Source organism: Myotis davidii, unplaced genomic scaffold, assembly GCF_000327345.1.
Source record: "Myotis davidii unplaced genomic scaffold, ASM32734v1 scaffold187, whole genome shotgun sequence".
In the NCBI taxonomy this organism is placed as follows: domain Eukaryota; kingdom Metazoa; phylum Chordata; class Mammalia; order Chiroptera; family Vespertilionidae; genus Myotis; species Myotis davidii.
Window position 1 is genome coordinate 7,691,415 of NW_006383018.1, and position 12,537 is coordinate 7,703,951.

At 38.1% G+C, this 12,537-nt stretch overlaps 1 protein-coding gene across 1 annotated transcript in view; it reads right to left on the bottom strand.

Annotated features, from left to right (window-relative positions):
- Window positions 1-12,537, bottom strand: part of COL28A1 (collagen type XXVIII alpha 1) — a 139,266-nt gene that overhangs the window by 117,710 nt on the left and 9,019 nt on the right. The window contains exons 4-7 of the mRNA XM_015558260.1: window positions 8,967-8,987; window positions 7,193-7,249; window positions 5,670-5,723; window positions 3,761-3,835 (exon numbers count right to left, since the gene is read on the bottom strand). Of these exons, the coding sequence (XP_015413746.1) occupies window positions 3,761-3,835; window positions 5,670-5,723; window positions 7,193-7,249; window positions 8,967-8,987 (207 nt within the window). The remainder of the gene's footprint in view (window positions 1-3,760; window positions 3,836-5,669; window positions 5,724-7,192; window positions 7,250-8,966; window positions 8,988-12,537) is intronic.

Sequence of the window (12,537 nt, forward strand, 5' to 3'; positions counted from 1 at the left end):
ACCTAGGCTATTTCTCTTTGCACTTAGGGACTGTGCATTTACTAAGGAGAAGAGAAACTAATTTTCCATGTATTATATTTACTCTCAGTTTCAGGTATTTTTTCAAACCCAAATTCTTGCCCTTTGGCCTGAAACTGAAGAAGATACTAGACACTGAAACTCATTGTACAAGTGAAGACCTGCAAGGGTCCTTTCAAATTGTTACATTGACTTTTAAACAAACTATGAGCAATCACAACTGAGAATTTTTCACGGGGACTAGTAGAGAAATTGGCTTTGAGAATGAGCTGGAATAATGAATGTCCTATAAAATGTGCATAAATGTTTATATTCTTTATGGTCCCTCTTTCACATTCAGTCTAGAATATAAACATCAAGGAAATGAATGGTTCCTTTTTCTACCCTAATGAGACAGTGAGCTTTGATTTACTAAATTTTATCTCATGCTAAATAAGGGGCTCCATTGCTCCTCTTGGGAACCCTGCACAGCCCTCTCCATATGTCACTGCCCATAAGCTCCTGGAGTAATACATAGTGAATAAAAAAGGGACTGGAAGTTACCAACTTTACACAACAGCAAGTCTTTTTCATATAGGATTTCTGTCTTCTTCATACAACTGTAGTTATCAAGTATGAAAATGGACTTGTAAGACTGATTTTAAGTGGGCTGTAGAAACTAGTGGCATAGAAAACTATTCTTGCAGTTACATGTAAGTCAGCCTACAGCATTTTGTTCTGTGTGTGACTTTGTTACAAAAGTAAAAAGGAAAACTTCAAGGAGGTAAGAACACTTCTCGGTCAAATGAGTGGCCACTGAGAAATAGAAGATAAAAGTGGAACTAACCCAAGATATTGTTGCTGCAATTTAATTCATTTTGGGGAATATTAATTCACCTAAGTGGCTTACTTTTTAGGATGGTGCTTAAAATGAAGGCTCATGTATAAACAGTTAAATTAGGGTCTTTATTAAAACAATTCGTGTTAGCAGCACTAAAAAAGCTAGACTTCTAATCTTAGGGAACTTGGGGTGCTTTCCACCGCTTACATCATACAACCATAGTTCAAATTCTGTCATTACTTTATGTTAAAAGAATTAAGACTGCATTTTAGAAGGAACCAATACAGTTTTGTTTTGTTTTTCTTTCTGAAATCTCTGGTTCATTTTATTATTTGGTTGCTATCAGTTTTCTTCCTTCATTACTTCCTTTCATGGCATTTTTTTTTTTAAATTTCAGAGATGAAGGGAGAAGAAAAGACTGATAGAAATATCAATGATGAGAGAGACTCATTGATCAGCTGCCTCCTGCACGCCCCCTACTGGGGATCGAGCCCACAACCTGGGCAAGTGCCCTGACCAGGAATCAAACCCTAACCTCCTGGTTCATAGGTACCAGTAGATGCTCAACCACTGAGCCATGCCATCCAGGCTTTTCATGGCATCTTAATTATTAGTTTTAAAATATCCCAAACTGCACTTGTGGGTCTCTGCCAAAATTGTTTCTGGCTTTCCTATTTCTATGAATGGTATCACCATATTTCAAATCACACAGTATCAAAATTTTATAATCATCTTTTCTTTCTACTCCCCCCTTACATTCCTTTAATCCAACCAGTTAAAATTATCCAACAGCTTCCACTGCACTATTTTACATCCACTCTCCTGACCCAGGCCAACAAGGCGCTGTGTGATCTAGCCTCTGCCTGCCTCTGTAGCCTCGCCTCCCACCCACTTCATCAAGTCTGGCTTCTTTCCATTTCCTGAGGCGGCCCAGACTGTTCTCACCTCAGAGCCTTTGTCTCTGCTGCTCTTTCTGCCCAGAACATCCTCTTGACCTTGTTTCATATTCCCATGCACTTCTCACTGCCTGAAATTCTTTTCATTCGTTTGCCTATTTATTGCCTCCCCTGCTAGGACACTTTGTGCAGCAGGGACTGTCTGTCTTGCTCACTCCTGTATCTCCAGCACCTAAAAGAGGGCCCAACACATAGAAGGTGCTCAATAAATATTTGCTGAATATATGCGTTAGAGTGAATCCCCACATCCTATCATTTCTTTCCTTTCATGGTTCTCACAATGTCCTCTTCCTTTCTACTTTGTCATCATTGTAGCCCAGTTCTGTTCAATAGAATGGGAGCTCCAAATGGGAGCCCCATATGTGATAGCCACATAAAAAAAACAAAAACCAAGCCTGGATGGCGTGGCTCAGTGGTTGAGCATCTACCTATGAACCAGGAGGTTAGGGTTTGATTCCTGGTCAGGGCACTTGCCCAGGTTGTGGGCTCGATCCCCAGTAGGGAGCGTGCAGGAGGCAGCTGATCAATGATTCTCTCTCATCATTGATATCTCTATCCATCTTTCCCTCTCCCGTCATCTCTGAAATTAAAAAAAAAATGCCATGAAAGGAAGTAAGTAAGAAAGAAAACTGATAGCAACCAAATAATAAACCACATAAGGGTGAAATGAATTTTTAATAATATATTTTATTTATCCCAATAGGTCCAAAACACTGTCATTTCCACATGTAATCGTATAAAGAATATCAATGAGATCATTTACATCTATTTTGGGGATACTAAGTCATCCAAACTTGGTGTGTACTTTATTTCTAAAGCACGCCACAATTCGGGCTGGCCATGTTTCAGCTGCTCAATAAACACAGGTGGCTGGTGGCTTTCATATCCTCCAGAGCACCTCTAGCCAGTTCCCTGTTATTTCTCATATAGGCTGTAGCAACAAACCTTCTAAGTGCTTATTCCCACTTAAATTTCTCTTTTAGAGCAATGCCAGACTAATCTTCCAAATACACAGTCTTGGGTCATATGCCTCATCTAAAATCTCAGGGGAAGTGCCCATCACCTAGCAAAGCCAAGACCTTACAACCGGCATAGAGCACCCACTCTTCAGGCACCCTATCTCACCATTTCCCAACACACTGCCTTCTCTCTGCCTGCTGCTCATGGAATGCCTGTCCCTTCCACCTTCCTATTCTCTTTTCCTGTCACAATACTACACCCTTTAGGGGTCATCCCATAAAATCTGCCCTGCCAACTCCAATTTCTGAATTCCCATAATACTTTGTGCATGCAATTTTCACAATATTTTGACACTCTGCTTCATGTAGTAGCTATTTTAAATCTTATCTCTCCTCTGAGATAATAAATATTTCAAAAATATAAGTGCTTTGTCTTAATTTTATTTTCACTTAGTAAGCATGCTTTATATAAGGAAGATAATTAAAAAATGTTTCCTGAATAAATAACAGAAATTTCTGAACGGATTTCCATTGACATTTTTAAACTGTCCATCAGATTCTTTCATAAAGTTAATTTTAAAAAATGAAGAAAGCAGTTTTTAAAACCTCTGGGCTTTCACCCAAGGAGACACGGAGAAGAGAGAATTATCATGGCCTCCTTTTGTTCACTGTATACTTCTCTGCTATTTACTACACTATTGCAATTCTAACCCAAATGCTAATGAAACATTTTTCTGTAATTATGTTTCATGGTAGTTCCAGAATTTTAATTTTCTCTTTATTGAAAAAAACAATACAAGAAGTAAAGCAAAATATTTTTCTTATTTGAGCCTTTCACAGGTGTCCAATTTAGTATCAGGGAATGTCACGTGGTTGACCACTCCTCTCACCATCTGTCTGATTGCTTGTGTGAGACATCACTAGTACCCGTAGATATAAATCATTCTTGCACTTGCACTCCAGGGGTCAAAATGGTCAATTACAGAACCTTAGCACCCTGGGATTACTTCCTTAGGAAGGCAATCCAGTTGTGTACATACCCCTGGGCCTCTTTCTCCAGGTTCCCCTTTTTGAGCATCACCCTGTGACAAACAAAAAACTCAGTCAGAATTCCACAGCCATGCAGAGGGACTGATTGCTCATAAAATGCACTATTCAGAATTCCCAGATTAGCGAGACAAGCCAGTGGGGGAAAAATTCTTTGGCCTTTCCCATTGACATTTTGACCATGCAATCTAGGGAAGAAAATAGCAGCTCAGATAGCTTTAGCCCTTTAAAGTGAAGCCAGATGTAGAGGGTGCAGAATCCAGGTACATTTTCACAGCTAAGGCCAAGTCTTGCATCCCAGTTTAACAACACAGCCATTGTTCTCAAATATAGCACTGTACCCACTAGGAGCCAGCCACTCTGGCTTTTCTCCAAGGGGATTTGGAATGTTTTCCAAAATGTCCTAAAGAGTGATTGCTTGATTTCAGTAAGACTTAGGAAAATATATATTGTGGCACAAAATTAAAAGCCAAATAAATGAAATGTGAACATAGACTTATAACAGGTATTTAACAAACAAAACACAAAGAAGACATAATGGCAGTTTGAACCCATATGCTAGTAAGGTGAGTGTAGGTGTGTGTGTGTGTGTGATTACAAAGATGCTTTACATTCCCTTTCTTTGACAAACATGCAATTGACAAAAATACTTTCATGCATCTAACATTATATTTTTCATTATCTCCCTAAGTATATTCTCAGAAATAAATCATCGGGTTAAATATTTTAATATTCAATGCCTCTTATGTAGTGCCTAATTGCTTTCCACAATGTGCCACATTACCTTTACAATGAAGAGCAAACTAGTTTCACCACCATATTGCTACCACTAGTTATTATGATTTTAATACTGCTGTGTTAACTGTTATAAAAAAAGAAATTTTTTTAAAAATTTGAAACACAGACTAAACCAAATTATGTGAACTAGAAAATTGATCTCTTCCCTGCCTCAAAATATAACCCAACAACCCTGAATGCCAAAGTGTCTACAGTGTGAATTATTTGTATTAATGAGTACCTCAGTATCTCTATTTTAAATTTCATTCAGTTATATAGTAAAATCAAATGTTTTTCTATTTCTTTATTTACTGGTTTTAGTTCCTCTCTTGGAAATTATTTGTGTCCTTTGACCAATTAATTATTAGAAGCTTGGTATTTTCTTATTCATGTCATTGTCTTTATGTACTACAGAAATTAACCCAATGCCCATTGTATTTGGTAAAAACATTTCCATATATGTTTTCCTTTTTATTTTAATCATTATGTTCATTATGCATAATTTAGCCTTAAATTTTCACATAGTAGTTATATCTACTAATCTCTGTTTTGTGATACCTTCAGTCACTCTAAAAGTTGGAACACCATCATCCCAACAATGATCAGAACAGATCATTAAAAGTAATTAATCTATAATTTTTTGATGGGTACACAAAGAAAAGATTTGAGAAAATGCCTGAAGTGTGAAAGAAAATCTGGTGTTTTTTCTATTATTATTGTAGATCAGTTATCTACAAAGTGAATCTATAAAAACATAAGTGTCTATGTCAGTCTGACTTGGAACATGTCTTAATAATTCATGGACATTGTACTCATTAATATGGGACATCACTATTTAATTACAAGCTTCTATTTGTTGGGTTCCAAAGTTTCCTAGATGTTTTGACTAAAACGGCCATTTGTTACTCAGAATTTGTAAATGCAAGCTAACAAAAAACAGATAGCTAATGTAGGAAATGAACATTTTGTATTTTTCACAGAAATCATCAGATTTTTGGCATTGACATATACTACAATGCTCTTAATTTTTGTTCTAGAAATAAAGTTAGAAGAAGACACACTGATTTAAAGGAAAGCTGTTCATTCATTTACCGGGTTTCCTTTTGGTCCTCGCTCACCTTTGATACCCGGGTTTCCATGGGTACCCTACAGGCAAACAGGAAAAAAGATTATATTGAACAGCCATCCTGTTAGTTTCTTAAACCTTACACTAATTTCTGATCAGCTTCATCCCATAAAATGAGGGAAGATTGTAAAAAACAATCTTGGTAGAGTCAACTCTATTCTCTCCTTTCCTGTATACCAGGAAAGCTGCACTGTCTTAAATAGGCTGGTTCGCTAGATTATCCAAAAAAGGATAATGTCTCTCTCTCTCTCTTCTTGATATCCGAAAGACAATCTCCAAAGACGGAAGAAGAGAATTCTCCAAATCTTATTCCAGAAAGGTGCTTCGTTTTCTTATTCTCAAACCATCAAAAAGCTCACTTTTCTGAGAACTGGTTTGGGGGGGCACCCAATGAATGTTACATGACACAGTTCTTTATCCTTACTACAACATGGGACTATCTCTTCTAACAATATTGATTGACTGAAATTGTCAGGTTAGCTCAGTTATGGCAAGTTTTGCTACTGTTCATTCTAAAACATAATTGAATATCACAAGTAAACCTTCCACTGGTAATCCCTTGTTGTAATAAGTATAAACCAAGACTTTATAGGAAGGGAAATTTAAGCCTTTGCTTTGGCTAAAGTCAGCTTCTACTGGCCATCACATTATCATGTAATGTATCAAACTTTGTATTTTGAAGTAAAAAAGACAAACATCCCCACTTCCTAATGCCTTGATTGGGAAGAAGGGTTGAAAACGTATAAGCTTAGGACTCAAGTCTCAAGGTAACATGTGTCATAGGCTAAGAAGTTCACAGCACGCATTTCCCTTCCCATCCCCAAATACAAGTGTTAGTTCAAACATTTTATCCATCCACTTTTGTGAAATATCTCTACTGTGCTTCTGAACATTAAGGTTTGGAATCAAATAAAGGAAATACTGAAAAGGAAGCATAGATGCTATCGGATGATCAGCTATTAGAGAAATGTTCAGCATCTCCAGTCATCATAATGCTATTCCATGTCACAGAATTCACTCTAAACCCCAAGGCTCCCTGACCTGGGCTTCCTCCATACAAGGCCATGCGGCATTGCTCTTAGATGAGTGTAAAGACAAAGAGGTCTGTGTCGCTTGTTTCCAGGCGGAACAAACAAAGCTTTGCCTAAAGCACTGAGTGTTTGAGTGATCTTTTTATATTTTCACTTCAGTATTGGGAAATTCTGGCCCCAATTGCCACATAAGAAGTGATGCTGAAATAACCTTTGGGAGAACAATTTAATCACTTTAAACCTTAGTTCAGGTCAGTAAAATCCCAGGCTTATTCCTAAGGACAGAAGGTATCCTTTTAGGAACAAAAGAGAGAAAAAACATTTCCTTTTTTGCTGCTTTTTGCACGCAACTGCCTTTCAACAGCACAGAATAGTCCTGGTATTTTCAAGTGTGAGTAGAGTGATCCTTGCTAGGACTTCCTGACTTGACCCTAAGCTCAAAGGAGAAATATACTCACCGGAAGGCCTGGTTCGCCTGGATCGCCCTTCTCACATTTACAAATCTTGGGTTCACACTGAATCATTAATGAAACACAATATTAACACATAGTGAAACAGAGCATTTCAAATCTCATTCAGTACATTACTAAATGAAACTCTCCCTTGAAGGAATTTTATCTTGCAAGTTTATGGAGATTTTGCTCTTCCTAATAAATTCTTCTAGGAAAATTCAGACCTCATAAGAACATAATTGAATAAGCTAAAATATTATTAAACATTGCCTTGGTTAAATTAAAGAGACCACCTATCTCTTCATATATATATGACATCTAGTTTAAAAATGGGAAGGATAAACATTTTCAGTGGACTCTCGGAATTTCTGCTCTTTCTCTATTATATAACACATCAGAGCTCAATAATATACAAATGTCAAAGAGTCCTTTACTCAGCAAAGGAAAACATTTGACTTAAACCATATTTAATCAATTCAAAATGCACATTTTTCCTCATGATAGCATCTCTGAAATCAGAGAGAGCTCAGTCATGATGAAATTGCTATTTTCTGCATTAGCACTTCAACTTACAGAATGAAATGGAAGAAAACTCCAGAAGCACTACTGTAGTACGCAAGAAATGCTGGATTACCAGTGCTTTTGACGGAACGGACACCAGTATTTTATAGAAAAACAAGTACATCAATGACTCCCAGACAAAAAGTGATTCAGCAGCTTTAGACTCTGAATGTGAAGAAATTTTAGAAATAACCAATTTATCTTGCTTATATATTTTCATATATGTATGTACAAAAGCAATACAGGGTCTAAAAATCTATATCTAAATAAATCTAAAAGGACTCATTGCATAAGTATAAAATGAAAAATCGTAATTAAGAAGGCACTGTATCATAGTTTAATTACCAGAGTGTTTTCTTGTCTTAATGGCACATAAAAATGGTTTATCTGAACACGTATAATTCAGTGAAATATGGTCTACAAGGTTTGGTTGACTCTTGTTATTTTATGCAATACTAGAGGCTGGATGCACAAAATTTGAGCAAGGGGTTCAGCCAGCCCTCACAGCCCTGCCTGCCTCAGCCAGCCCTTGGCTGTGTCCAGAAGATTATCCAGATAGTTGTTCTGCTGTTTGGTCTAATTAGTATATTAGCTCTTTATTATATAGGATTACATGTAAATTTTCTGATGTTAAATAAGCAGTTTAGCGAACAAAGTTCAGACGTTCCAAACTTTTTATTGTTAAGAAACACATGTTCAGTACAGGAGTCCTCAGAAAGCTGATGGTCATCTCTGTGCTAAGTAATTTACTATCCAACCAATATGGGCCACTGTCAGGAAAAATGAGCTTAAAGTCAATCAGCAGGCAGCAGGGGGCAACTCTGTGCTCTGTCTCTTAGCCAGGAACACTCTCCCTGCCCCTGCCCATTACAGGCACACCTCCCAAAATGAAGGACTCCCACACCCCAGACCCCAAGTAGTTGGTGCCAGAGACATGCTTAGAATAAAAGAAGTCATATAAAACTAAGCAAAAACTATGTCATTTGGTTATCATTAATTTCTAAAATCAGTCTCTAAAATCACATTAATTTTTTTTTCTAATTTTCCAACCTGCAGTGCATATGGTGGCCTAAAAGAAATTAGATGGTGGCCTAGAAATAGAGTGGCTCTTTTTAAATATAGTTAAGCATTTTTTAGTCACACCTATCTCCAAATGTGAATTATAATGGTGATTTGATAATGTGAGCTTTTGGAGTAATTCAAAGAATGTGGCTCTTACCTTCTTTTCAAACAAGATGTCCTAAGAGGGAAAAAGAATGAAACATTAACTCAATTCATGGTTCTGCTTCCAACTTCTCATTAGTCTTAATTATTCCCTATGGGATATGCAATTTCTACAAAGAATAGCAATTCAGCCTTTGTAACCTTGTGAAAGCAATAAACCCTACCAGCCAACCACCCAAGGAATACTCTGAACCACATAACAATAAGAGACATGAAGAGAACTAACATTAAAGCTATTTTGTTATCTAAGACTATCCCATTGCACCCTCTGCTTATCTCTGATTTCCTTTATCAGCTCTATGATCTGGCTAAAAGCTTAGTTTGGCTACAAGTTTAATCAGTCATAATGAGAAATTTCTTACTTTTAGTTACAAAGACTTAGGCAGAATATATAATTGTGTATTTTCTCTTCTTTTATGTTTCCATCCTTATACCTATATGCATTTGTTTGGATGTATTAAAACAGTAGTTATAGGGTTATGACTTCATGAAATATTAATGAGTGAGCCTTAGAAGTCAATCATGTTGAACCTCTCATTTTGTAATGAGGAAACTTGGTTTGCAGGGTGGTGACTTGTCCAGGGTCACACATTTGGGCGGAGCCACCTAAGTTCAGTGTTACTTCACACTTACCCACACAGACACTAGTTAGCCAGAATATTTTTCAAAATTACTTTAAATTCCTAATTTTAGAAAAATTAGAGTATTATCTAGCAAGTGCACTGAAGGCCATGTCTGAACTCAAACCCTGGCGGAAAATCAACCTATGTTTACAGATAGAATTGTTGCTTTCTTAAGGTAGGTATGATGTATCAAATTAATGCCTTGTGACTGAATCAGAAGGGATAACATACATATGATAAAATAGAAAACGAAAGCAAAAGCACTAGAATATTTGTTGCAAAATATTAAAAATGAAGGATGTAATGAGGAAGTTAAAGATATGTCAGAGTTGTACTTTTATGGAGGACTCCACATCCCTATAGTTTTGTTTTTACTTTATTTTTATTTCCATACAAACTAATAGTATAGAGGGAAGACACAGCAAAATGCTTTAAGTGGCTCAATTTAATGGAAAGAAAAATTAGGTAGGGCATTAAGTGGCATCAGGGTTTTCATTCTGTTCCCACCATTAGCTATTCATGTGGCCTTGGGCAAGTCATATAAGTCTTCCAGGCCATTCCAACATATATAAAATGAGGAAGTTTGACCATTTTACAGTCTTGGAAGCCATAAAATTCTTTCCACAGATCCATACAAAATTCAGGGTTTCACCTGTGGACTTCTTTCTCCCCTTTCTCAATCCCTTCTCAACCCAATGATTTTAAAATACTAGCCTGTGTCAATCCAGGCTGAAAGCAGACAATGTCTTAAAGATGTACCTGTAAGACCCAGTAGGTCATGTGGATAAATGGGAACTTAGAAACAATTACAGTCTCAGTGTAAAATGGCATTCCCCCTTTCAGGAACTTTCGACTATGTCTAGAAAGCTAAAGGTGTGCCTGGTTTACCTCTAGGCTGCCCAGGACATGTCCTTGTCTCCACCTGTTGTCCTGACAACTTTTCTAGACATACCCTAGAGAAATTCTTACACATTTAAACATTCACTGGTTTTAATAGTGAAAAATTGGAAATAATTAAAATATCCATCATTTGGGGAATGGATCAATAAATGAAATACTATTCAGCAGCTAAAATGAATGTCCTGGATCTCCATATTTCAACATAAAAGTTTTTTGCAAAAACATTGAATGAAAATGCAATGTGATCCAAATTATGAAAATATCTAAAACATGTCATAAGCTTGATTTCCTCTGGGAGAGAGAGAAGGAAAAGAAATACAAGTCAAATTGTAATATTTGAGAACTAGTGAAATAAATAAAAATTTTAAAGTTTTGTCACTTTATAATAAGCAATGCTCTTCTCAATTTTAAACTCATGAATTTAGGTGCTACTGTGCCTGATGTGTCATTTTACACTTTTCTAGCTCTTCCTTTGAAAATTTAATTTCCGTTTTGCCATATTACTATCTAAAAATGTGTGCTATGAGGATGAAAACCATAATAATGCAACTAATTGTTTTGGGAACTCATTTGATTTTGTGTTTGTTGGGATTTATATTTCTATGGAAACAAAAGTGGACCCAAAACTGCACAATAGATAGGACTGTTTCAAACAATTTCAAACAATGGACAAAGCTCCATTCCTAAGGGCACTTATAGTCTTAAGCCCCAGTGACAGAGAACAGATAGCTCAGGGCAAGCACGTGGGAAGGAGATCCTGGATTGGGGGGGTCAGGGGAGCACGGTAACAAGATAGATTCTTGGAATCGGTGGATATTCTGGATAATTTGAAGGGAGGAATGCAAAGGACCAACTCTTTGATGAAATGCTGTTCTATATGTCAAAGTTTATGAGGAAAAAGTCATAAAGACTAGTGTGGGCAGTAAGACAAAAGAAGCAGTGAGGAAGGACATTTTAAAAAGAGTGGACAGAGAAGCCCACAGGGCAGAGCTGGAGGCCTTGGGGCGTAGTGGGAGCTTTCACTGAGGCAGAGTGGTGGGCTGTGTGGAGAGCATGGTTAAAGCCAGAGGGAAGGTCAATTACGGTCTATCAGTGGTTGGCAAACTGCAGCTCGCGAGCCACATGCGGCTCTTTGGCTCTTTGGCTCTTCCACAAAATACCGACTTCTGCTCATAGGCCACGAAGTTTCAATAGAACTGTACATGCGCGCCCGCACGTGGTATTTTGTGGATACTATAATTTAAATGAAAAGGGTAAATAGATAAAAGCCCTCACTAGAGCAAAAGTATTAATGAAGTCAGAGTTTTGTGATGGCATGTATGTGTTAAGGAGAAGGCTAGAATGGAATTGCCAGTTTTGTGAATGACTATGGCATCATTGCTATGAGAAGGGGAGAGAGGAAATGTGAGGAAGCTGCAGAAGTTATAACACAACACCAAATAGGATGAAAATAAAGAACTTAGTCGCAAGGATTACAAACTCTATGACAAGAACTATTTGTGGGAGAGAACCAAGATGGCGGCATAGGTTAACGCAGGAGTTTGCTGCCTCGAACAACCACTTCAAAAGTGAAACTAAAAGACTGAACGGACATCACCCAGACCCACAGGAACGCTGGCTGAGTGGAAGTCCTACAACTAGGAGGAAAGAGTAACGCATACGGACACTCAGAGGAGGCGCAGTGCTGAAGTCAAATTCTGAGGTGCGGAGTGCACGGAGCAAGCGGGCTGGCGGCGGAGGGCGCGGTTGGCGTTTTCAATCGGGAGGGAGTCGCAGACTCTGAGCTCCAGATCCGGGCGAGTCTTTAGGGGCACAGACTCAAGACCCCCCGGGACAGGACTGAGAGCGGCCATACCTCCTCTCTCTCTCCGCCCGCCCTGTTGATCCCGTGGGACCCGCCCCGCCCAAGCGACCGGCACAGGCTTTGGCCCGATAGCCTCAGGCAAAGGCGAGATTAGCACCTCCCTAGAGGACAGTAGTTCTCTCACTGCAGACACAGCTGATTCTCACAGCCACTTGGCCTGGAGGTCAAATCCCCCCCCT